We start from the raw sequence: 24,270 nt of genomic DNA, 5'->3' as shown, positions 1-24,270 counted from the left end.
TTGGTTTGTAGTGAACCTGGTCTGTACCTGGGCTTACAGGACACTATCCTAGTACTTCTTATGGTAGCAGTCAGTGACAATGGGCTGGTGAGGTACCTCCTCAGGTGATAGTGATTGCTGCACAAGCCTGGCAACCCAAGTTCAAGCCTCAGAGCCCACAAGTCTGTCTCTAACCTCTACACAGTTGTCATGGCGCATGAGCCCCTAACACATACACACACACACATACACACACACACACACACACACACACACACACACACACACAGAGTAATAAGTCAGTAGATTTTTAAATGAAAATGCTATTAATTTTTCATATTAAAAGTATTAATATTAAGTTGGGCATGGTGGTACATGCTTATAACCCTAGCACTTGGGAGATGAAGGAGGAGTCAACCTGAGCTACAGGATAACTTGTCCTAAAGAAAAAAAACAAAAACCTCAAGCATAAGGATTCTGTTTTCTCATAAATGAGTTTTAAACATAAAATGCTCATTTAAGGTTTTTACTTTGAATGGTAGCTTTGTTGAGCTAGACTTGATATACCATAATATTTACCATTTACAGTGTTCATAGTGTTCTCAATATAGTCACAATGTTACACAACCTCACCACTAATACCAGAACATTTTTTCTCACCTCTGAAAGCAACCCAACCCCGTTAGCAGTCGGTGCCTCCCCCCCTTCTGACAGGGCTAATCTGCTTGCTCTCAAGATTGCCCACATGGACAGTTCACAGAGAGAGCTTTCCATACAAGTTCAATGGGACAGTTTTAGGCAGTGATTTGTAACCTGAGTTCTGTTTGTTGCGCTGATTTTCATGTTACCTGAGTAGATTGCTTTTTAATCTGCAGAGCCTTTTCCTGTTTGGTGTTCATGCAATAAATAAATCTGCTGATGTGGTATGTTTCCTTGTCAATGACCTTTGCTCTTCACATGTCTCTGTGATGTGTTTTCTGGGTTGTGTAACCTGTTCTCAGGGCTCAGGTGTCTGTTTGTAGCTAAGTGACTTTATTCTTAGCTGAGTGTTTTTATTTTTACTTCCATTTGAAAAAAGAAAAACAAATAGCAAATTCTGTTTTAGTAATTCCTGGCTTCTTTTGAGAGTTTAGTAAATTGTAATTTTCCCCCCAAAGCCTTGACAAAAATATGGAACGTTTTACAAATTTGCGTGTCATCCTTGTACAGGGGCCATGCTAATCTTCTCTGTAAATTGTAATTTTATAGAAATATAAATATCTATTTTCTCAAGTTTCTCTGTGTGATTAGGTAATTTTTCTGTGGGTAAATTTTCTACCAGTAGATTGGTGCCACCCTGATGCAGGCAAGTCCTTTTCCTTCAAGGCTTACCTTGTCCCGCCCTCCACAATTTCTTGTAGCTCTCCCTGAAAAACCGTCATCCCAGTGAAGACTTTGCCTCTTGACTTGGCGCTGCTTTGTATAGTGTTGCCCTCTGCTCTTTTAGATGAGTCTGTGACTTGTCACAGTGCACCGCCTGGCCTGGCTTCCTGTACCTTTCACCCCAATGTCTCTTTATCTTTCCATGCTGATGCTCGACCTTAGAGCTGCCACCACCCAGACACAAACTTCCTTGAACCCTGTTCTTCCCCATTCTGAGGCACGTGGTCTACTTCACCCCTTCCCCCTTTCACTAGACCCACACTTGTCTTTCCCTCTACTTTGTGGGAAGCTTGCCTTTGGTCACCACTTACATCTGTTTTCCTTACCCTCATCCTGTTGTCCACTCTGTGGACCGAGGGTCAGCTCACATTAGTGCCTCTCACGGTGCCCTCCAAGTGCTATTTATTCTCATGTTCTTCTTTTCTCCCCTTAGCTTCAGGATCACACTCACACCCTCTCCCCTTAGCTCTCTTTTCTCTGTCCTGGAAGTCTGAATTGTCTAAAGCTGAACATCACTGAAGGTGGGGTGTAAGGAAGGGGTGTTGAGGGTAAAAAAAATCAGTGCTGATTGGTTGCTGTGAATGTTTGTTAGATATCTCCAATGATTTTTTTTTTCTTTTTTTGTAGACCAGGCTGGCCTTGAACTCACGGAGATCCACCTGCCTCTGCCTCCTGAGTGCAGGGATTAAGGGCATATGCTACCATGCATAGTGATTTTTTCCCCCTTAAACTCAGTGCTGGCAGGGTGGTGGTGGGTCATGCCTTTATTGAAAGCCTGGTTTACAGAGTGAACCCCAGGACAGCCAGGGCTACACAGAGAAACCCTGTCTCAATAAACAAACAAACAGACTCAGTGCTAGGGCTCAATCCTGGTCCTTTCATGTTCTTAGTAAGTTTGCTACCGCTGAGCTACACTCCCAGCCTTTTGGACAATCATTTAGCTTGATCTGCCAATACAATACAATATACAACTTATATATTTCAAGTTTTCCTCACTTCCACTGTTTTTAAGACAGGATTTCACTATATATGTAGCCCAAGCTGGCCTACAAGTCAGTCTTCTCGCTCAGTTTCCCAAATTCTGGGATTATAGGCATGTGCCACCACCCCTCTTCATCTTTGGGGTCAGATTCTTGCCAACTCCACAAATTTCCTGGACCTCTCTTCTCCTCGCAGAGGAAGGGCTGCCCTCAGTTCAAGCTTGTGGTTACCGTATTTTCCGGTGTATATGATGACTTTTTAAACCCCCCCCCCTGAAAAAAATCTTTGCCAAAGTCAGGGGTGGGTCGACTTATATGCTAGGTACTTACCTGCAGCTTGCTTCCCCTTGTTTCATATATCCAGTGCATATAGCGGGGGTGGGGGGTGGGGGGGGTGGGGGGGTGGGGGGGGCTTGGGGGTGGAGTGTGCAGCAGGTAGGAGCAAGCTGCCCCGAGGAGGAGAATGTAAGCATGGACTGGCTCTCACCAGAACTCACCCATTCAACTTCAGGTTGAGTGTAGAGTGTGCCTTAAAGGGGCAGTATAGGCTGGCACTGGCTGTCTGCCGGACTCTAATAAAGTGCCTGGCTGTCTGCCCTGCCTGCAGATAGACACATGACCAAGTGCTGCCCAGGGTGTGTGCTGGAAGAGGGGTAGTCTTATACGGCGAGTATATTCCAAATTCTGTATTTTAACTGGAAAAGTTGGGAGTCGTCTCATATGCTGGAAAATTTTTCTTCTGCTTTTTCTCTATTATGTAGCTATCTCTCCTGGAACTTGCTGTGTAGACCAGGCTGGTCTTGAACTCATAGAAATCCATCTGCCTCTGCTTCCTTTGTGCTGAGATTAAGGTGTGTGACCATGCCCTGCTCTTCCAGAAGTTTTTTCCTTTCAGTTTATCATTATACCCAAGCCTCACCCTTCCTGGAAAACAAATCTTATTTCTCTCATTCCATTTCAAATTTATTTATATATTTGGACTTCCACTATCTAGCTCAGGCTGTCCTGGGACCTCCGCCTCAGATTTCTCAGTGCTGGGACTATAGAAGCATTCTACCACATCCATTTCAAACTTTTAAAAAATCTATTTTACTTTTTACTTTTAGTTTTATTATTTTATGTATACCAGAGTTTTGCCTGTATTTATATTATTTACACCATGTGCCTATAGATGTAAGAAGGGGGCATCAGATCTCCTAGGGCTGGGGTTACAGATGGTTGTGAGCCACCATGTGGATGCTGGGAATCAAACCTGTGTCCTCTGCAAGAGTAGCCAGTGTTGTAACCACTGAACCAACCCCATGCTATGGTTCAAACTTTTGGAAAGAGAAAGAGAACCTCCCCACTGTCCTTCTGTCTTCTAGCCTCTTCATTCATATCTCAATAATAGCAGCCAGCTTAACTTTGTGTGTGTGTGTGTGTGTGTGTGTGTGTGTGTGTGCGCGCGCGCGCGCATGCGTTATGTATGCAGCCAGGCAGGCACGGTTTGCCTGGAGGTCAGAGAATGCATTTGGGGAGTCAGGTCTCACCTTCTACCTCATTGAAGCAGGATCTGTCTTGTTTCTGCTGCTGTGCTGTGTACTCTACTCCGGGCTAGTTGCCCTCTCCCCCTAAAACCTCTAGTCAACTTGCTGCCTCTGTCTCCCATCTCAGCAGAGGAGTACTATGATTACAGCTGTGTGCCACAGCAGCTGGCTTGACATGGATTTTGGGGCGCACACTTGGATTGTCATGGCCTGTGTGGCCAGCTCTTTTCCCTGTTGAGCCTTCTCCCTGGCTTTTTTGTGTGTTTCAGCTCATCTGATCTTCACCACATGCTGGCAGGTATTTCAGGAGAAACTTGTAACTCTTTCAAAGTCACAGTTTATGAATCAGAGATAGCATTGTCTCTGCTTTTTTTTTTTTGTTGTTGTTTTTTGTTTTTTGTTTTTTGTTTTTCAAGACAGGGTCTCTCTGTGTAGCCTTGGCCGTCCTGGACTCACTATGTAGAGCATTGTCTCTGCTTTAAGTCCTGGCCACTGGTCCTTCTACGACATGGCTCCATCGAGAGCCTCCCAGGCAGTCAACACTTGCCTCTGTGTAACTGCAGCCGGCTGTGGCTTCTCTGCAGCTGCATTTGATGTCACTACCTTCTTTCATTTTTGCTACTCACTCTTCTGGTTCTTCTGGCCTTCCTGCATTCCATGATCCACCCCTGTTTTTCCTAAAAGATCGTGTCACGTATGACTTATTCATAGCATTTTGGTGGGTAGCAGAGGCAGGAAGACTTTAAGTAGACACAGTAGAAGGACATTCTGATGACAAAGTGTGGGTCACCAGTACTTTGATCCAGGGAAAGCTGAAGGAAGGGAAGTTATGTGCACTAAGCTTGGAAAGGTAGCTAAGAGATAAGTAGAGAAAACTCTGGAGTGCTAGGCCATGAATGTGATTGAATTATTTCTCAGCTCCAACACTTGTGGAAGCTCTTCGTCTGTCATATAGGGTGTATAGACTCAATGGACAATTTGTCACCTAAATTATTATGCTGAAGTAACAGGTAGAAGCTGAGACGGTTCCCACAAATAGAGAGCTGCTGTTAACCTGGCTCTGCAGCAAGTCACTTCCAAGATGACATTTTGACAGGGCTGTTCTGCCATTTGCAATGATAGTTAGTAGTTTAGGATGTGACTTTTTATTTGAGGACTAAAGGTATCTACTACTGTGCTGAGAGAATCAGATTTCTTAACCAGGGGGCTTCAATGTGCACCAGGCAGAGTCATACTGTAAGCTCTGGGTAGGATTGTGGCTTAACTAAATGTGAGATGTGACTTAAACAAACAAACAGTAAAAGCCACTGATGTAGCTCAGTGGTGGAGCGCTTGGCCAGCCTGTCTAAGGCTGTGGGTTTCATCCTAAGCACTGCAGGGGTAAAGGATAATGATTAAAACATATTATGTCTTTATTTTTATACTGGGAATTATACCTAGGACCCTCCCAAGTGCTACTCAAACTCTCTACCATAGCTATATGCAGAGACCTCTTTTTGCTGGTTTGGGGACTGGTCCCACCACGTTTCCTAAGCTGTGTACTCAGTAGCTCAGACAAACCTTGAACTTAAGATCCTCTTGCTGCAGCCTCCTAAGTAATAGGAATACACGCTGGTGCCATTAGACCTAACTCACTTTTGTGGGTTTTGAGGCAGAATACCTTTTGTGTACCAGATGATAGCCTAGACCTGGGTAAGTAGCCAAGCTGGCCTTGAATTCAGGTGACTTTGCCATTGTCCCCCAGCACTGGGATGACAGGTGTGCACCCACCATACCCAGACTTGTTAAAACACTTTAGAGCCACCTAGTGTGAGGTGAGGGGAAGGGTATGGGTGTAGAAGTCCAAAAGGTACAGATTTGAAACTTAGATGCACTAATCACTGAAGTGGACATTTTTAGTTAATATAACCAGTTCCTTCTATAAAATGGGAACACCAATATATTGAGGGGTTTTTTGGTGTTTAGTAGTGAGATAGAGACATCTAGATACAGATAATTGCTGAATACTGTAGACTGCAATAGAAGAAATAATACATCTAGGGACATTATTTAATGTTTCACTTCATGCTGTATTTGTGCCACTAACTTACTTAACCTTCACAACAACAGCTCAGCTGCTGTTACCCCATTTTACAGGTAAGGGAAGTAAAGTCAGTTGCCTAAGGTAGACAGGAAGTGATCAGGTCCTGGCTCCAGAGTTTGGGCTTAACCTCTGGACCAGTGGTTCTCAACCTATGACTCAAGACCCCTTTGACAACCTTTTTCTCTAAAATATTTACATTAAGATTCATAACAGGGCAGCCAGTGTGGTGGTGCATGCCTGTAATCGCAGCACTCCACTTGGGAGGCAGAGGCAGGTGCATCTCTGTGAGTTCAAGGCTAGCCTGGTCTACAAAGTGAGTCCAGGACAGCCAAGGCTACACAGAGAAACCCTGTCTTGAAAAACAAAAAAACCCAAAACAAACAAACAAACAAAAAGGGCTGGGCGTGGTGGTGCATGCCTTTAATTCCAGCACTCAGGAGGCAGGGGCAGGTGGATTGCTGTGAGTTCGAAGCCAGCTGGGTCTACAAAATGAGTCCAGGACAGCCAAGGCCGCACAAACTCTGTCTTGAAAAACCAAAAAAATAAACCAATAAAATAAAGAAAAACAAGAAAAACGTTTCATAACAGTAGCAAGATTACAGTTATGAAGTAGCAACAAAAATAATCTTAAGGCCTGGGGTCACCACAACACGGAGAACTATATTAAGGAGTCACAGCATTAGGAAGGTTGAGAACCATAGAGATTCAATAAATGGTAGCAGCTTTGTTTGGTTTTGTTGGTTTTTTATTGAATGACTATAGTGAGTTGAGGTGGCCTACACTTATGATCTCGGCACTCAGGAGGTAGAAACAGGAGAATTTGAAAGTTTGGGACTAACCTAAAACATGGATCAAGACCATGAGTCTCAACCCCATCCCACCCTCAGCCAAAATAAAGTAATTGAGTGAGTGATTCAGCACTGTCTCTCCGGCCTGTATACTGTGGTGGGGAGCCAGGCGTGTAGTGCCTGCCTAGTGTGTGACTCACAGCCCCCGTCACTAGCTGCATCCATTGGTTGCTCTCAGTTGGTTTCCTCAAACTTGCTGTGAACCTGCAGATCATCCTTATCCTCCTTCACCTCCCAAGTCCTAGGATTGCGCTACATCTACATTTTTGTTGTTGTTTTAAGATTTTTTTCTCTTTTTTTTTTTTCTTTTTTTTGGCGGGGCGTTAAGATAGGGTCTCTCTGGACTTGCTTTGTAGACCAGGCTGTCCTTGAACTCACAGAGATCCACCTGCCTCTGCCTCCCAAGTGCTGAGATTAAAGGCGTGTACCACCACCGCCCGGCTTTTTTGTTTTGTTGTTGTTGTTGTTGTTTTGGTTTTTCGAGACAGGGATCTCTGTGTATTCTTGGCTGTCCTGGACTTACTTTGTAGACCAGGCTGTCCTCAAACTTACAAAGATCCGCCTGCCTCCCGAGCGCTGGGATTAAAGGTGTGCGCCACTACCACTCGGGTTTTTTTTCTTTTTTTAAGACAGGATCTCACTATGTAGCTCTAGCTATCCTGGAACTCACTCTATAGACCAGGCTGGCCTCAAAGTCATAAAGTCAAAGCCTACCTCTACCTCCCAAGTACTGGGATTGAAGGTGTCTACCACCACCCAGCTAGTATTTCTTTCTTTTCTTTTCTTCATTCTTTCTCTTTTGTTTGCTTTTTTTAAAGACAGAATTTGTATGAGTAGCCCTAGCTGTTCTGGAACTCGCTCTGTAGAATAGGCTAGCCTTAAACTCAGAGATCCACATGCTTCTGTGTCCCAAGTGCTGGGATTAAAGGTGTGTGCCACTGCCCTGTTTTAAGATGTGTGTGTGTGTGTGTGTGTGTGTGTGTGTGTGTGTGTGTGTGTCCAGGAGCATAAGTGCAGTTGCCCTTGGAGTCCAGAAGAGGGTATCATATGCCCCGGAACTGGAGTTACATGAGGTTGTGAGTCACCTGATATAGGTGCTATGAACCTAACTTGAGTTTTCTAGAAGACTGGCAAGGACACTCTTAACCACTGAGCCATCTCTCCATCGACATTTGTTGTTTTAAGACAGAATCTCATGTAGCCCATGCTGGCCTCAATTTAGCTACATGACTAAGAATGACCTTGAACTTCTGGTCCTCCTGCCTCCATTTCCCAAACTCTGAGGTCACAGCATGAGCCACACAACACGGTTCATTTGTTTTGAAACAGGAATTCACTCTGGAGTCCAGGGTGACCTGGTACTTACTATGTAGCCAAGGCTAGCCTTGAACTTAACAACAATCCTCCTCCTTTTAGGTTTATTTAGTTCATTTTTATGTGTGTGAGTATTTTGCCTATCTGTATGTGTGTGCAGCACACGTGTGTGCAGCCTCAGAGATCAGAGTAAGAACTCCGGAACTGGAGTTCTGGGTGGTTGTGACCTATCCTGTGGATGCTGGGGACTGAACCCAGGTCCTCTACAAGAGCAACCAATGCTCTTAGCTGCTGAGTCATCTCCCCAAGCCTCCTCAAACAAAGCTCTTCAGCTTAAGTGCTAGGGTTAAAGGTGAGAGCCACCACAGTCTGGATTTCAGGGTTTTAGCAATTTTTGGTCAGATTGCATATGTGTAGCTAGTTTGCCATTCTACAGCTATTTTGAGAGAGCCACAAGAGTCATTCTCTTTGTTTGTTTGTTTTGTTTTGTTTTTGTTTTTTTGAGACAGGGTTTCTCTGTGTAGCCTTGGCTGTCCTGGACTCCCTTTGTAGACCAGGCTGGCCTTGAACTCACGGGGATCCACCTGCTTCTGCCTCCCGAGTGCTGGGATTAAAGGCGTGTGCCACCACCGCCCAGCCCTCTTTGTATTCTTAGTAATGTTTATCTCAGCGTATTCTGTTGCTGTATGTTTTGTTTTTGTTTTTTTAATTACTTTCTTTTATTTTATGCGCACTAGTTTGAAGGTATCAGTTCCTTTGGAACTAGTTACAGATAGGTGTGGGCTGCCATGTGGGTGCTGGGGCTTGAACCTGGGTCCAGGGAAGAGCAGACAGTGCTTTTAGCCACTGAGCCATCTCTCCAGCCCCCTGCTGTATGTTTTTCTTTGATTAAATATGGCATCTTCAAATCTCTTAGAAAGATAAAATTTTCATGTATATTCTCTAACTTCCAATATCTTTCTATATTTTGTTTTGGTTGTTGGTGCTGGAGCTTGAACCTAGAGTGCTGTCCATACCATAGCTATACCCTCAACCCCTACTCGGGTCATCCAGATAATAAGGTAGGAGGAGGTGTAACCTTTAGGGGAAGGCATACTTTTGAGCAGGAGCTCACTATGTAGCCCAGGCTGGCCTGGAACTGGCTTTGTCCTTGGACTCAGAATCCTGCCTCATCCCTCCAAGTGCTAGAATTCACATATAAGCATCCTGCTCATGTTTCTCATTACATCCATAGCTTTTCTGTGTGTTTGATCCCAAACTGCATTTCTAGGGCTATAAAAACAAAATTTGGCCAGGTGGTGGTGGCGGTGGTAGTGGTGGCAACAGAGGCAGAGGCTGAGGCTGGTAGATATCAGAGTTTGAGGCCAGCATGGTTTACAATGAGTTCCAGGACAGCCAGGCTACACAGAGAAACCCTGTCTCAGAAAAGCAAAAACTAAACCAAATAAAAAACCTCAAAAACAAAATTTGAGTTAGATATGGGGTTGTATACCAAAATTTCCAGATACTCAGGAGGCTGAGGCAGGATATAAGTTGGAGGCCAGCTGGAGGGATTTAGTGGGACCTAGCCCCTGCCCCAAATTAAACTAAAGGGCTAAGGATGGAGCTCGGTGGGTGAGACCTTGGCTTCACCTACCTGACCCCTCTCAAACTAGTTCAAGAAAGGGAAGAAGAGAAGGGAGAGCCCGTTGCCAGGACTGAGAGTATCAGAGAGTGGAGCTGGGCTCCTACAAGCTGCAGGTGGGTTTGGTCTCTTTTCACACACTAAGGTGGTGTGGGCACAAGGCTGCTTACCCTCTTCAGCCACTCATGGCATGACAGCCTACTGCAGAGATGGCGAAAGAGCAAACAGGACATGTCCAAAGGATGACAGAGAGCACAGCCTTCCCAACATTTGTGACTTAGCCTGAGGTTCAGAGTTATTCATCCACAGCTAGGAAGTGAATTTTGTTGACCTATGGAAGCCATTTATGTGTCTAATATCTTCTTTCAAGAAACTTTCTGTCAAGCCGGGTGTGGTGGCACATGAGACAGGGTTACCAGGCTGGCTTCAAACTCACAGCAATCCACCTGCCTCTGTCTCCCAAGTGCTGGGATTACAGATGTGTACCACCACTGCCTAGCTTGTCTTGTTTTTCTTTACCCCATTAGTTTGCCAAGCTATGTTACTGTGACTTAAAAGATTTGTTTAAAGTTTGCAGGGTGGCTCCCAGGGATTGAACTCAGGCCATCAGACTTGACTGCAAGTTCTTTGCCCATCAAGCCGTATCACCACCCCATGCACTGAGCTTTTACAGTTTATATTTATATTTATTTTTTTTGAGGGGTGAGCTTGCTTGTTTGTTTTTGGTTTTGTTTTGAGATAGAAAGCCTAGGCTATGTAACTGAATCTGGCCTTGAATGCATCTTCTTCCTGCCTCCACAATCACACTGCTATCACATCTGATCCCAGGCTTTTATTTACTTCTTTTTGAACATCTTCTCACCAAGTATGCCAAGCTTACTCGGTCTTGAGCCTGCAGTGTTGCCTAGGCAAGACTTGAATTTGGTGATCATCCTGCCTTAACCTCCTGAGTAACTGGAATTACAAACTTATGACACCAAGTCTAGCTTGGAAACTCTTAATAATTATTATTATACAGCTTTGGCTAGTCTCAAACTCAGTAAATATACCAGGCTATCCTCTAACTTGGAAATCAGCCTGTGTGGGATTAAAGGCTTATACTGCCAAATTTGGAATAATAATAACAATAACAACAACAACAATATTAAATTTATTGTTATATTAAGAAATTATTATTATTATTATTATTATTATTATTATTATTATTATTATTATTATTATTTGTTGTTGTTGTTGTTGTTGTTGTTGTTGTCATGTAGCCCAGGCTGGCCTTGAACTATAGTAACTACCCAGCCAAGGATGTCCCTCATGCTGCTGCTGCTGCTTCTGCTTCTTCTTCTTCTTTTTTAAAAAAGATTTATTTATTTATTAAATATACAATGTTCTGTCTACATGTATGTACACTTGCATGCCAGAAGAGAGCATCAGATCACATTATAGATGGTTGTGAGCCACCATGTGGTTACTGGGAATTGAACTCAGGGAAGAGCAGGCGGCGCTCTTAACCACTGAGCCATCTCTGTAGCCTTTTTTTTTTTTTTTTTAAGATTTTAAAAATTATTTATACAGTACTCTGCCCACACGTGTGCCTGCCCACCACAAGAAGGCACCAGATCTCATTACAGGTGGGTGTGAGCCACCATGTGGTTGCTGGGAATTTAACTCAAAACCTTTGGAAGAGCAGACTGTGCTCTTAACCTCTGAGCCATCTCTCCAGTGCCCCCCCCCCCCCACTTCTTACCTCAGATATCAAGCATGGAAACAACTTGTTTTCTTTTCTCCCTATTTTTTCTCTCCAACTCTCAGATCTTACAACAAAGATTTGATAAATAGCTCATATATCCATATATTAAAACAGATTATTTCCAAAATTTATTTTTTTTAAATCTCTAAAGATTTTCTTTTTACTGTGTGTTGGGGGGAGAGAGATAAGCAAGTGTGCCAGTGCTCTCAGAGGCAGAAGGGAGCATTGGAAACCCTGGAGCTAGTCAGACTGTTGTGAGCCACCTAACGGGGTGCTGGGAACCGAACACAGAGTCTCTGGAAAAGCAGGAATGCTCTTAACCTCTGAGCCATTGCTCTAGCCCTCCCCTCCCCCCATTTTTCTCTTTTTTTGAGACAGAATCTTACAGTTCACCCTGTAGTCTAAACTGGCCTTGAACTCACAATCCTCCTGCTTCAGCTTACCAAAGGCTAGCACTACAAGGATGTGCCACCATGCTTGGCTCTAACATAGGTTTGAAAAGATTTTATCCCAGTTTATACTGCAACCTAGATAGTTTATTTCCTTTACTGCTTTTTTAAAATTAGAATTTTATTTTCATTTCATGTACATTGGTGTTTTGCCTACATGTATATCTGTGTGAAGGTGTTGGATCCCCTGGAACCAGAGTTACAAACATCTGTGAGCTGCCATGTGGGTGCTGGGAATTGAACTCAGGACCTCTGGAAGAGCAGCCAGTGCTCCTAACTGCTGAGTCATCTCTCCCCCGCCCAGCCTTTTTTTTTTTTTAAAGAGACAAGAAATCACCATACAGCTGTGGCTGGCCTCAAACTGCTACACAGTTTGCAAACTTGCAGTGATCTACCTGTGTCTGCCCTAAATCCTGGTATTATAGTTGTTGGCTGCCATACTTGGCTCAATTTTTTTGTTTGTTTGTTTGTTTGGTTTGGTTTGGTTTTGGTTTTTTGAGACAGGGTCTCTCTGTGTAGCCTTGGCTGTCCTAGACTCACTTTGTAGACCAGGCTGGACTCAAACTCAAAGAGATCCTTGGCTCAATTTTTTTCTTAGCCCCAGTTGTTGTAATTCATTTTGTTCCCTTCATGGACAAAGAAAGGTCTCTGCCTAATAGTTTAATGGCATTTTTGAGATTTATGCATCAGTATAAATGAGATTCTGTTAGCCTGGATAACAGAGTTTTATTGTTATTGTTTATGGGTTTGTATTCATGTGCACCACAATGTATGTGTAGAGGTCAGAGGGCAACTTGTGGGTTGGTTTTTCCCTATTATGTGGATCCCATGGACTGGACTGAGCACGTCAGGCAGCAGGTGCCTTTCTGCACTGAGCCCTCTCACCAGCCTTGTGTTACATTCCTGACACTTGTGTGAGGCTGGAGGGTTACTGAGACATGTTTAACATCTGACAGTATTTTATGTATGTTGGCCATGCTGACGGCTGTATCTAACTACACCTTGTTTTTCAGACCCTGTAAGATCTGGACATGTCCTTCATATTTGACTGGATTTACAGTGGTTTCAGCAGTGTGCTGCAGTTTCTAGGTAACCTCAGCTTTGCTCTTTGTAGCTATTGCATTTGACCCTGTTTATATAAATGCACTTGTTTGTAGAGAGACTTTATGTAAGCCTGTGGTTAAGAAAGTGAGCTTTGAAATTATGAAATACATCCAATGACTCACCTCCTTGAAATCACAGTCTTAGGTCAGGTGTGGGAGAGCGCACCTGTATCCCAGCCTTCAGGAGGCTGAGATCGGAAGATTAAAGCAAGTTCCAGGCCAGCCTGCTCCTCAGAATGAGCTTAAACATTTTTAAATTATATAAACTTGGATAATTTACTTTTTCTACTTTACCTTTAGTTTGCTTATCTATAAAATGACAATTAAAAATATGTATATGTGTGTGATGGTAGCTCCCAAAAATATGTATACATGTGTGTGCAAATATATTTATGCTGGAAAGAGAGGCTGGGTATGGTTGTGCACATACGTGTGTGTGTGTGCGCACACACGTGCATTTTTTTTAAAGTGTACTTGAGATTGAACCGAGGGCTTCACATATGCTAGGCAGATGCTCTAGCACTGAGCTGCATTCCTAGCCTTGGCACTAATGAGCCTGTCTCTTATAATTTTATTTATTTAGAGACAGAGCCTTACTGTGTAGCCCTGGCTAGCCTGGAATTCATGGAGATTTTCTAGTTTCTGTCTCTAGCCCTAGTGCTGAGATTAAAGGTGTGTGTTACCAAGCCTGACTTCTATTATTATTTTTAGCAACATTCTTAACAAATACTTATTGCTTCTTGCCTAGTTTATGTGCTTTTTTTTTTTTTTTTTTTTTGGTTTTTCGAGACAGGGTTCCTCTGTATAGCCTTGGCTGTTCTGGACTCACTTTGTAGTCCAGGCTCACAGCGATCTGCCTACCTCTGCCTCCCGAGTGCTGATATATATATATATAACAAAAGTGCTGATTGTTTTTCCAGAGGACCTAGGTGACTTTTCAGCACCCACATGGGAGTTAACAATCATCTGTAATCCATTCCAGGGGATCCAGCTTTCTCTTCTGGCGTCCTCAAGCACAGGTGTACACATAGCTTACAGACACATGTGCAAGCAAAACACTATGGCTCAATGAACTAAGGTGTTGAGCCAAATCTGATGATCCCCAGAGTCCATGGAGTACAAAAAGAAAAAAAAATATTAGAAACTTAAAATGTATTTGACTGGACTGGTGGGTTGTAATTCAGGTATATCAGTTTATAGAAGATGGAACTAACTAAATTATGCTGGAAAGAGGGGCTGGGTATGGTTGTGCACATCTTTAATCCTAGCACTCAGAGGCAGAGGCAGGTGGATCTTTGAGTTTAAGGATAACCTCATCTATGTAGTACAGCCAGTGCTACATATAAGATCCTGTCTCAAAGTAAAGGGGGTAGATAGTAGGTGGTGGCACACACCTTCAGTCCCAGCACTTGGGAGGCAGAGGCCGGCAGATCTCTGTGAGTTCGAGGCCAGCCTGGTCTACAGAGTTATTCCAGGACAGCCAAGGCTACACAGAGAAACCCTGTCTCTAAAAACCAAAAAGAAAATAAACAAAAGAAAAGAAAGGAAGGTAGGGGGTGTAGCACTGTAAGCTATTAAAATGAAAATAAAAGGAACGGGGGCCAGGCATGGTGGTGCACGCCTTTAATCCCAGCACTCAGGAGGCAGAGGCAGGCAGATTGCTGTGAGTTCGAGGCCAGCCTGGTCTACAATGTGAGTCCAGGACAGCCAGGGCTAACATGGAAAAACCCTATCTCGGGGCTGGTTGTGGGGGTAAGAAATGTATAGATCTCTGGAATGGGGGAACGGGAAGATACAAGTGAGGGGATAATAATTGAGATATAATCTGAATAAATTTTTTTAAAGGAATGTATGGATCTCTAAAATTATTGTAATTTAGCTAGGCAGGGTGGCACACACCTTTAATCCCAGCAGTTGGGAGGCAGAGACAGGCAAATCTCTGTGAGTTTGAACCCAGCCTAGTCTACAATGCCAGTCCAGGACAGCCAGGAATCAATTACACAGAGAAACCCTGTTTCGAAAAACAAAACAACAACAACAAAAAAGTGTGGGGCACCACACATGGTAAAATTATTGTAGCTTTTCTATTTTTTCAACTTGCAAACGATAGTCTGATATTAATTGAGTGTCAATCCAGTGTGGCAGTTAATGCCTTTAGATCTAGCACTTGGAGGTAAGCCTAGAGGAGTGCCATGAGTTCAAAGCCAGCCTTGGGTACAGAATGAGGTCCTGTCTCAAAACACGACACTGGGCTGAGATGATAGCTCAGCAGCCTATAAAGTGGCTATGAAGGCGCTGTCTGCCAGGCCTGAGGACTCACGGGATAGTAGGAATCCTCTGATCTCCCCATGCACACTGTGCAGCACCCATGCCCTCACAGACAGTAGCAAAGAGATTAAATAGGACACATCTTAGAACAATGTAAGCAGACTTCAAGGCCCAGGTCTGGTTTAGGTGCCTAACTCTGAAGCAAAGTTGTTTTGAATGTTAAATGAATAATGTCTGTAAGTACTTAGAAGTGCCTGCAAACTAAGGAGTCTGTCCAGTATATAGCTTGTGAGCTGATTTTTGTTTGCTTTCCAGTGTAGTGTGCTTGGGGTTGAGTCTAGGTCCTCGTGTGTGTAACCCTCTACCACCAAATTACATCCACTGCTCCAATCCACAGCCTTTCTAAAGTTTACCTGTTCCAGATGTGTCCCAGGTATCCCTTATAAGAATCAGATTGAGGGCGCAGGAGAGAGGCCTCAGAGGTTAAGAGCACTGGCTGTTCTTCCAAAGGTCCTGAGTTCAGTTCCCAGCAACCACATGGTGGCTCACGGCCATCTATAGTGAAATCTGGTGCCCTTTTCTGGCCTGCAGGTTCACATGCAGACAAAACACTATATAAATAATAAATCTTTTTCTTTTTTTAAGGAATCAGATTGATGTACTTTTACTATTTAACATTTAGACTGCTAGGGGTGAAAAAACAAACAAAAAGGAAAAGAAAATTTAGGCAACTAACCAAGTGTTATGGTATACATCTGCTGACAGGACTTAAATGCAGCTTTGGCTACACTGGGAGATTCTATTTTCTTTCCTTTTTTTTCTTTCCTTCTTTCCTTCCTTCCTTCCTTCCTCCTCCCTCTCCCTCCCTCCCTCTCTCCCTAAGACAAGGCCCCACCTTGTAGCTCCGGCTGTCCTGGAACTCACCTTGTAGACCAGACTCTTCTGGTTTATAAAGTGAGAGGACCACAGAGATCCACCTGCCTCCCTTAGTGCTGGGATTTTAGGCGTACTAGAATTAAAGACATGCACCACCACCTCCTGGCACCCAAATTTATTTTTTAAATGATTTATTTTCATCCAAGAAAAAAATTCTTTTACTTTCATGTGGTCTGCCTTCTTGAAGACATGATGTTAGTAATTGTGCAATGCCTTTCTGGGGCAGTGTATAGGCATTACCTCAGGTTAACAAGGGCTCCACCTCACCGTACTGTAGACAAGTGGGAGCAACAAGCTTCAGCTGTTGTAGACAGGGTTTCTCTGTGTAGCCTTGGCTGTCCTGGACTCAATTTATAGTCTAGGTTGGCCTTGAACTCACAGAGATCCACCTGCCTCTGCCTCCCTTAGTGCTGGGATTACAGGTGTGCACCACCAAGCTGGCTCCAAACTTAGTTCTTTAATTACGTGAGGTCCCAAATGATAGATATGATTATTACATGATATATGATATATATATATATAGCATTACATACTATATCATTACAACACAGGCCTTCCATGTGCTAGACAAGTCATTTACCACTGAGCTACATCCATAGCCCAATTTAAAACTTGTTTTGAGATGGGGGTCTCAATTAATTACTTAGGTAGGTGTAGAACTCATATTTTTCTTGCCTCTGCCTCCTAAGATTACAGGGCTGGCTATGTAGTCCAGCTGGCCTGGAACTGGCGTGATGCCCTGCTTCCACCTCACCGGTGAATGCTGGAATTATGGTTATTGTTGCCATGCTTGGATAGTGTATAGATTTTAAATTGTTTTCTTTTTGTTTTTTGAGACAGGGTTTCTCTGTGTAGCCTTGACTTGCTTTGTAGACCAGGCTGGTCTTGATCCACCTGCCTCTGCCTCCTGAGTGCTGGAATTCAGGGCGTGCGCACCACCGCCCAGCGAGAAACCCTGTCTTGAACCCTCCCCTCCAAAAACTGTTATACTGAAGCTGGGTGTGGTAGTGCACACCTGTAAACCCAGCACTCTGGGAGGCAGAGGTGGGTTGATCTCTTGAGTTCAAGGCCAGCCTGGTCTACAGAGTGAGCCCAGGGCAGCCTAAGCTATACAGAGACACCCTGTCTTGAAAACACACACACACCTTGGAAGGCAGAAGCAGGCAGATCAATGTGAGTTTGAGGCCAGCCTGATCTACAAAATGAGTTCAGAACAGCCAAGGCTATAATTTACTTCTTTTATTTTATGTGCATTGGTGTTTTGCCTTAATGCATGTCTGTGTGAGGATGTTGGATCTCTTGAAACTGGAGTTACAGACAGTTGTGAGCTGCCATCCTGGTGCTGGGAATTAAACCTGGGTCCATCTGGAAGAGCAGCCAGTGCTCTTAACTGCTGAGCCATCTTTCCAGTGCCTGCTTTATTTATTTTTTAAACAAGAGTCTCTATTAGCCCTGGCTGCCTTGGAAGTTTGTAAACCAGGCAAGGTCTGTCTCCCTCTGCCTCCCAAGTGCTGGGAATAAAGGCGTGCACTACCATGCTTGTCTTAGCTTTTCATTTTTGGGACAAAGCCTCAGGTAGCTCATGCTGGCCTCAGGCTTGCTATAGAGCTAAGAATTGCCTTGACTTACTGATTCTTCTGCTTTACCTCCTAACTGCTGGGATTGCAGGTGTGGGAAAGCTGGGCTCTATTAGGTTTTAATATAGATTTAAGCACAGACATTAAAGGGAAGAGCAGGAGGGCAGTGCACATCCAGGGTCTCTAGACGGCTCAAGAACTGCATGTAACTTGTAAGTCATGTCAAATATAAAGTCATTTTCCTGACCCATGTTTGATGTCACTCGACTGATCACAGCTCTTCCTCTGCAGGACTGTATAAGAAAACTGGTAAGCTGGTATTCCTGGGATTGGACAATGCGGGGAAGACGACGCTGCTCCACATGCTGAAGGACGACAGGCTCGGCCAGCACGTCCCAACACTGCATCCCAGTAAGTGTTTCCTCCATGTGAGTAATGTTGAGTCATAGGCCCTGCCCAAACATTTTTTTTGATTTGGGGTTTTGATTAATAAAATATGAGACTATTCAGCCTGTTCTGAAATAGCTGGGTAAATAGTAATTGACCTGGTTCCCAGAGCACAAAGTAAGATCTAGAAGCAATGCTCACACTTTTTTATCCCTGCACTTGGCTATACTATGAGCCCAGCCTACGCTACAGAATCAGAAACTACAGAGCTAGCAGCAGAAAGAAACAGAAGGTCAAACAAACAAACAAACAAACAAAAACAAACAAAAAAGAAAGAAAGAAAGAAAGAAACAGAAGGCTAAGTTTTATCTGTAGCTGTACAGTGAAAAAATTATAAACCAGGCAGATATAGTTTAAAAACAAGTTAATCAGGGGCTGGAGAGATGGCTCAGTGGTTAAAAGCACTGGCTGCTCTTCTAAAGGATATGAGTTCAGTTCTCAGCACCCACATGGCAGCTTACAACTGTCTGTAGCTCCAGTTCCAGAAGATCTGGCACCCTCCCACAGACACACATGTACAGGCAAAACACCAATGCACTAAAAATAATTAATTTTTTAAAAAGTTAATTAAAGGATGCATGTGGTGGCTCACACCTTTAACCCTAGCACTTGGAAGAAGAGGCAGCTGAATCTGTGAGTTCAAGGCCAGTTTGGTCTTCATAGTAAATTCTAGGTCAACCAGGGCTCCATCATGAGACTCTGTCTCAAAAAATAGAAATGAAGGCCAGGCAGTGGTGGCGCACATCATTAATCCCAGCACCCAAGAGGCAGAGGCAGGTGAATCACTGTGAGTTCAAGGCCAGCCTGGTCTACAAAGTGAGTCTACGACATCCAGGGCTACACAGAGAAACCTTGTTTCAAAAAACAAAACAAAACAAAAAAAGAGTAGCCTTCTGGCCTATACTTTTGGCATGCACACACCTACACTCATACATACCTAAAGTAAAAAGAACATTATAAAACTGGCGTGGTGGCACACACCTTTAATCCCAGCACTTGGGAGGCAGAGGCAGGCGGATCACTGTGAGTTCGAGGCCAGCCAAGGATACACAGAGAAACCCTATCTCGAAAAGCCAAAAAAAAAAAAAAAAAAAAAAGAAAAAAGAAAGAAAGAAAGAAAAGAAAGGAAAACAAAAAAAGAAAGAAAGAAAGACCAAAAAACCAAACCAAAACATTAAAAAGAACTTAATTCTTTTTAAAAAGGGAATTGGGGGGAGGAACATGGCAGAAGTAGAAGAGCTCAGTGAGTACTTTTCTTTTGCTTGCTAGGATTGCTCCTTTCACTGATTCCACAAATGTTTGGTTTTGTTTGGGTTGGTTATGGTTTTGAGACAGGGTTTCTCTGTGTAGCCCTGGCTGTCCTGGAACTTTCTGTAGACCAGGCTGGCCTCGAACTCAGAGATCTTCCTGCCTCTGCCTCCTGAGTGCTGAGATTAAAGGTGTGCACCACCACACCCGTCTCCAGGAATATTTCTTAAGCACCTGCTGTATGTCACACCTGAATCTAGACACAGGAAACTGCAGGGCACAGAGCAAGTGCCTGTCTCAGCTTTCTTGCAACTCACATTCATTCCAACTTGTATTTTTCCACTTACAGTGTGTGTGGAAATAGTAACAGTCCTATGTCCTTTGGTCTGGCAATTCTAGTACTAGGTATTAGTCTGGGAAAGTGAGAATATGTACTAACCAAAAGCCTTGTCCAGAAAAGAGAAGGAAAGTGGCAGCATACGTTCTGCAAGCAAGAGGAATGCCAGCTGGGTGTGCACGCCTGTGGGCCACCCGAGGGCCAGAACTTGAGAGTCAGGCTGGAAGTCCTAAGTTTGAGTGTTTACATAGAGTTCCAGACCAGCCAGGATAAATAAGACTCTCAAAAAATAAAAATAAGATAGACCTCAGTCATGACACATTCCACGAGAGAAGCTGGTAACAAGAAGTTCCCTGTCATGTGATACTTTCATGTGAAATTTTTAGAATAAGCCAGAGTAATCTATGGTGATAGACTTGAGCTGCTTCTAGGGACAAGGTCTAGGTCGGGGGCTGATGGGAGGAACAGGAGACGTCAGCATCTCAGACTGTTTTGTACCTTAATTTATTAGGTTGGCATTTCTTTGATAGGTGTGTACAGGATGTCACTATTGGAGGGGGTAGGAAGCCACATCCAAGCATTGCCCTTTCTTTATGTAGTGACTCTGAGTACAGACCCTGAAACACTACATAGAATTCTCTCCGTTTAGTTTTTGAGATAGAGTCCTGCTGTGTAGCCCAAGCTAACTTCAAATTCATCCCCCTTCATCATCCATAGCTTCCCAGTTACTGGAGCTGTGTGTGAGCTACCCCAGCCAGGTTAGAGTTCCTTAACTCTATATGCTCTGGCGCCATGTAGTTCTGTGGACATTTTGTTGTGATTTTGGGGAACTTCTCTATAGAACTTCCACGAGGGAAGATAACAGAGTCTGGAAGTCTTTCCCACTACACGCTAGATAACTAGACGGAAACACACATGCGCAGTTGTTTTCAAACACTGAGCAGTAGCCGGCACAGGACTGCAGTTCCTAAGAGAGTGAAAAATAACTCTTCTGTGTTCTAGCTTTGTTCCAGAAGGTGGTTTTCAACTCTGGTGAAAGAGAAAAGCCCGATAGTGCAGTCAGCTGAGGAGACAGAGAGCAGAACTGGGAGGCTAGCACTTGCCAGCACAGCACCAGAGGAAGGAGACTGGGGGGTTACTCCAGAAGTGAGTGTGCAGAACACCCGTGTGCATGTGTGAAGTGAGTGTGCAGAACACCCGTGTGCGTGTGTGAAGTAGAACTCCCTAAGGAGCCACATCTGGAGAAAGAGCAAGTCCACCAGAATGCAGTTAAAAACAACACAGTAACATTTAGTGTATATTGTAATTTTATAATGTAAAATTAGTAAGACATGCAAAAAGTAGGTAAGTGTGACCCATAATCAGGAGAAAAATCTATCATAAGAAACAGACCCAGGAGTAACAAAGGATGATAGGATTAGTAGATAAGGAGACAGCTCTGGTGGACTGGAGACGTGGCTCATTTGGTAGAATATCTGCCTAGCCTAGCTATAAATAGTCTGCATAAACTGAGCATGGTGGATCATGCCTGTGATCTGCTTCATAGCAAGTTCAAGACCAGCCTAGGCTGCATGAGACTTACCTCAAAAAATTAAGCTTGAAAGGTTCTTCTGTGTTTCCTTCATTACACTTTCTTACTCAGGGGTAGGGTACATGCTGTGCTACAAGTGGAGGTCAGCAAGCAAACTGTGGTGGCAGTGCTCTTGTTCCACCCTGTGGGCTCTAGGGACCAAAGATAGGTCATTGGTGGCAAGTGTCTTTACCTGTTGAGCCATCTTGCTGACTGACCTCCCTTCTTTTCTTTTCTTTCTTTCTTTCCTTCCTTCCTTCCTTTCCTTCCTCCCTCCCTCTCTTTCTTTCTTTTAAATTTAAAAAGATCTTGTGATCAGGGATTTAAAGGAAAATATGAACCCAATGAGGAGATAAATGGAACATAACAGGTCTTTGTAGCCCAGGCTAGCTTTGAACTTGTTCTGTAGCCAAGGATGGGCTTAACTTCTGCTCTTTCTGCCTTTACCTCCTAAGTGTTGGGTTACAGACATGAGCTCGCCTGCTTGGCAAATTTCTGATTATGTTGTTAAAATAATCTTGTTTTTATTTAGCTTCAGAAGAACTCACTATTGCTGGCATGACTTTCACAACTTTTGATCTGGGTGGGCACGTCCAAGGTAAGATTTTATTTCTCTTAGTCTCTGCTTTAGCCTAATTTTAATAAGTGTGGCCGCTATGGTCCAGAGCTTTGAACTCCATGTTCTTCAAGTAAGGCAGAGTAAGGTTAAGGATAGCACTGGATACATGGTACTTCTGATTCACCGAAGTCTGAACTGCTCATAGCAGTGAGGTCTGAGGAAAATTTAGCTTCTATTTTCTCTTTTCATCAGGCTACTCCTCACCTGTTGTCAAAATCAGATTATGAGCCAGGTGTGGTGGCACATGCCTTTAATCCCAGCACTCGGGAGGCAGCCTGGACTACAAAGTGAGTCCAGGACAGCCAAGGCTACACAGAGAGACCCTGTCTGAAAAAACAAACAAAAAACTAATAAATAGTTTTCTCCTTTAAAAAGTCTATAATGGAAAAAAAAATACCCTCATGGTTTCTTAGACTTTAGGAAATTAATTTTTTAATAATAAATAATAAATTTATTTGTAAAAATTCTTTGGTGATAATATTACCTCTTATGGACAATTTTGGATACTAATAAGATGGCTGTACTTGGTTATATTTACATAAAGAGTTAAATCTTGGCTGAATATTTTATACTGTGAGACAGAGAATCTTTAGCATTTTTCAAACTCTTTTTGTTTTTTTTCCAAGACAAGGTTTCTCTCTGTAGTCCTGGCTGTCCTGGACTCTGTAGGCCAGGCTGGCCTTAAACTCCGAGATCCACCTGCTTCTGCCTCCTGAGTGTAGAGATTAAAAGTATGTGCCACACTGCCCCCATCTCTTCTTTTTAAGATTTACTGTATGTGTGTTTTGCCTGCATGTATGTCTGTGCACCGTATGTGTGCCTGGTGCCTGTTTAGGTCAGAAGAGGACATCAAATTCCCCTGAGACTAGAGTTACAGATGGTTGAGAACAGCATGTGAGTGTTGGGAATCAAACTCAGGTCCTCTGCAAGAGCAAGTGCTCCTAACCACCGAGCCAGCTCTCCAGTTCTGGTGGCTTGTTTTATAGCCATCGATGCCAAGAATGCTGCTTTGCATAAGGCATAGTGCAAAAAGGCAAAAGTATGGTCAGGACCATTTTAGAAACTGCTGAAAATTCTATCCTAATTCAAGCTAGAATTCAGTCAGTGATTTTCCTCCCTCCTTTTATGGAACTGAATTCAGCAACTTAAGCAGCAGTTTTTAAATGAGCAGTCAAAACCAATAATTCCAAAGGTATGTTAATTTGATACTTACATACTGAGGGATGGTGGGAAGAAAATATTGGAAGTCTTTTTTGCCGAAATTAAACCATTGTGTTTCTGCAAGAGTAGAAAACTGTCTGTACAGCTAAAATCCTGCAGTTCCCAGCACACAGTAGTCTGGAATCTGAGCCGAAGTGTTTGAAGCAGTGTTGTTCGGGCTGCAGTGACGTCAAGTGCTGTGACGGCATACATGGGATAGCAATGCCAGAATCAAGACTCCCTGGTTTTTAGTTCATTGTTTGGTTGTTGGGCATTCAGAAACCTATTATTGTTGTCAGATTTTCTTGACCCATAGCTTAAGAACCCATAGTTTATGAATGGACTGGAAAGCTGGTCCAGTGGTTAAGACACTGGCTGTCCTTCCAGAGGACCTGGTTTTAATTCCTAGCAGGCACATGATGCCTCACAACTATCTGTAACTCCATGCCCTCTTCTGGCTCTGCAGGCAATGGTTAGACACACATTGGCAAAACTCATACACATAAAATTTAAAAAAAAAAATTAAAAGCTGGGGTATAATGTACATGTGCCAGGAATTCCTTAGGAAAGGAATAGAAAACAATTAAGTGAAATAACAGATCCCGCTTGGCAGTGGTGGCACACACACACCTTTGATCCCAGCACTTGAGAGGTAGAGTCAGGCAGATCTCTGTGAGTTCGAGGCCAGCCTGGTCTACAAAGAGAGTCCAGGACGGCCAGGGCTCTGTTACACAGAGAAACCTTGTCTTGAAAAAAAAAAAAAAGAAAGAAAGAAAGAAAAAGAAAAAAGAAATAACAGATCCCAATTTTTTCGGTTTGATGAAAATTGAAACTTGGGTCTGGAGCGATGGCTCAGTGGTGGTGAACACTGGTTGCTCTTGCAGAAGACCTCAGCTCAACCCTAGCAACCACACGGTGGCTCACAGCCAGTTCCAAGCAATCAGCTCGCTCTGTTCTCTTTGACTACCAGCCACATAAGCAGTACATAGACATACA

General features: G+C 43.5%; 1 protein-coding gene and 1 long non-coding RNA gene across 2 annotated transcripts in view; both read left to right on the top strand.

Annotated features, from left to right (window-relative positions):
• LOC311587412 overlaps positions 1 to 24,270 on the top strand; it is a 91,802-nt gene that overhangs the window by 51,197 nt on the left and 16,335 nt on the right. The window lies entirely within an intron of this gene.
• SAR1B (secretion associated Ras related GTPase 1B) overlaps positions 1 to 24,270 on the top strand; it is a 34,529-nt gene that overhangs the window by 3,466 nt on the left and 6,793 nt on the right. The window contains exons 2-4 of the mRNA XM_084764393.1: positions 12,983 to 13,058; positions 18,145 to 18,264; positions 21,988 to 22,053. Of these exons, the coding sequence (XP_084620519.1) occupies positions 13,001 to 13,058; positions 18,145 to 18,264; positions 21,988 to 22,053 (244 nt within the window). The 5' untranslated portion in view covers positions 12,983 to 13,000. The remainder of the gene's footprint in view (positions 1 to 12,982; positions 13,059 to 18,144; positions 18,265 to 21,987; positions 22,054 to 24,270) is intronic.

The sequence above is a fragment of the Acomys minous genome (genome assembly GCF_964271855.1).
Source record: "Acomys minous genome assembly, chromosome: 16".
Lineage (NCBI taxonomy): Eukaryota > Metazoa > Chordata > Mammalia > Rodentia > Muridae > Acomys > Acomys minous.
The sequence above is the reverse complement of the archived record's forward strand: the minus strand, read 5'-3'. Positions and strand labels throughout refer to the sequence as shown.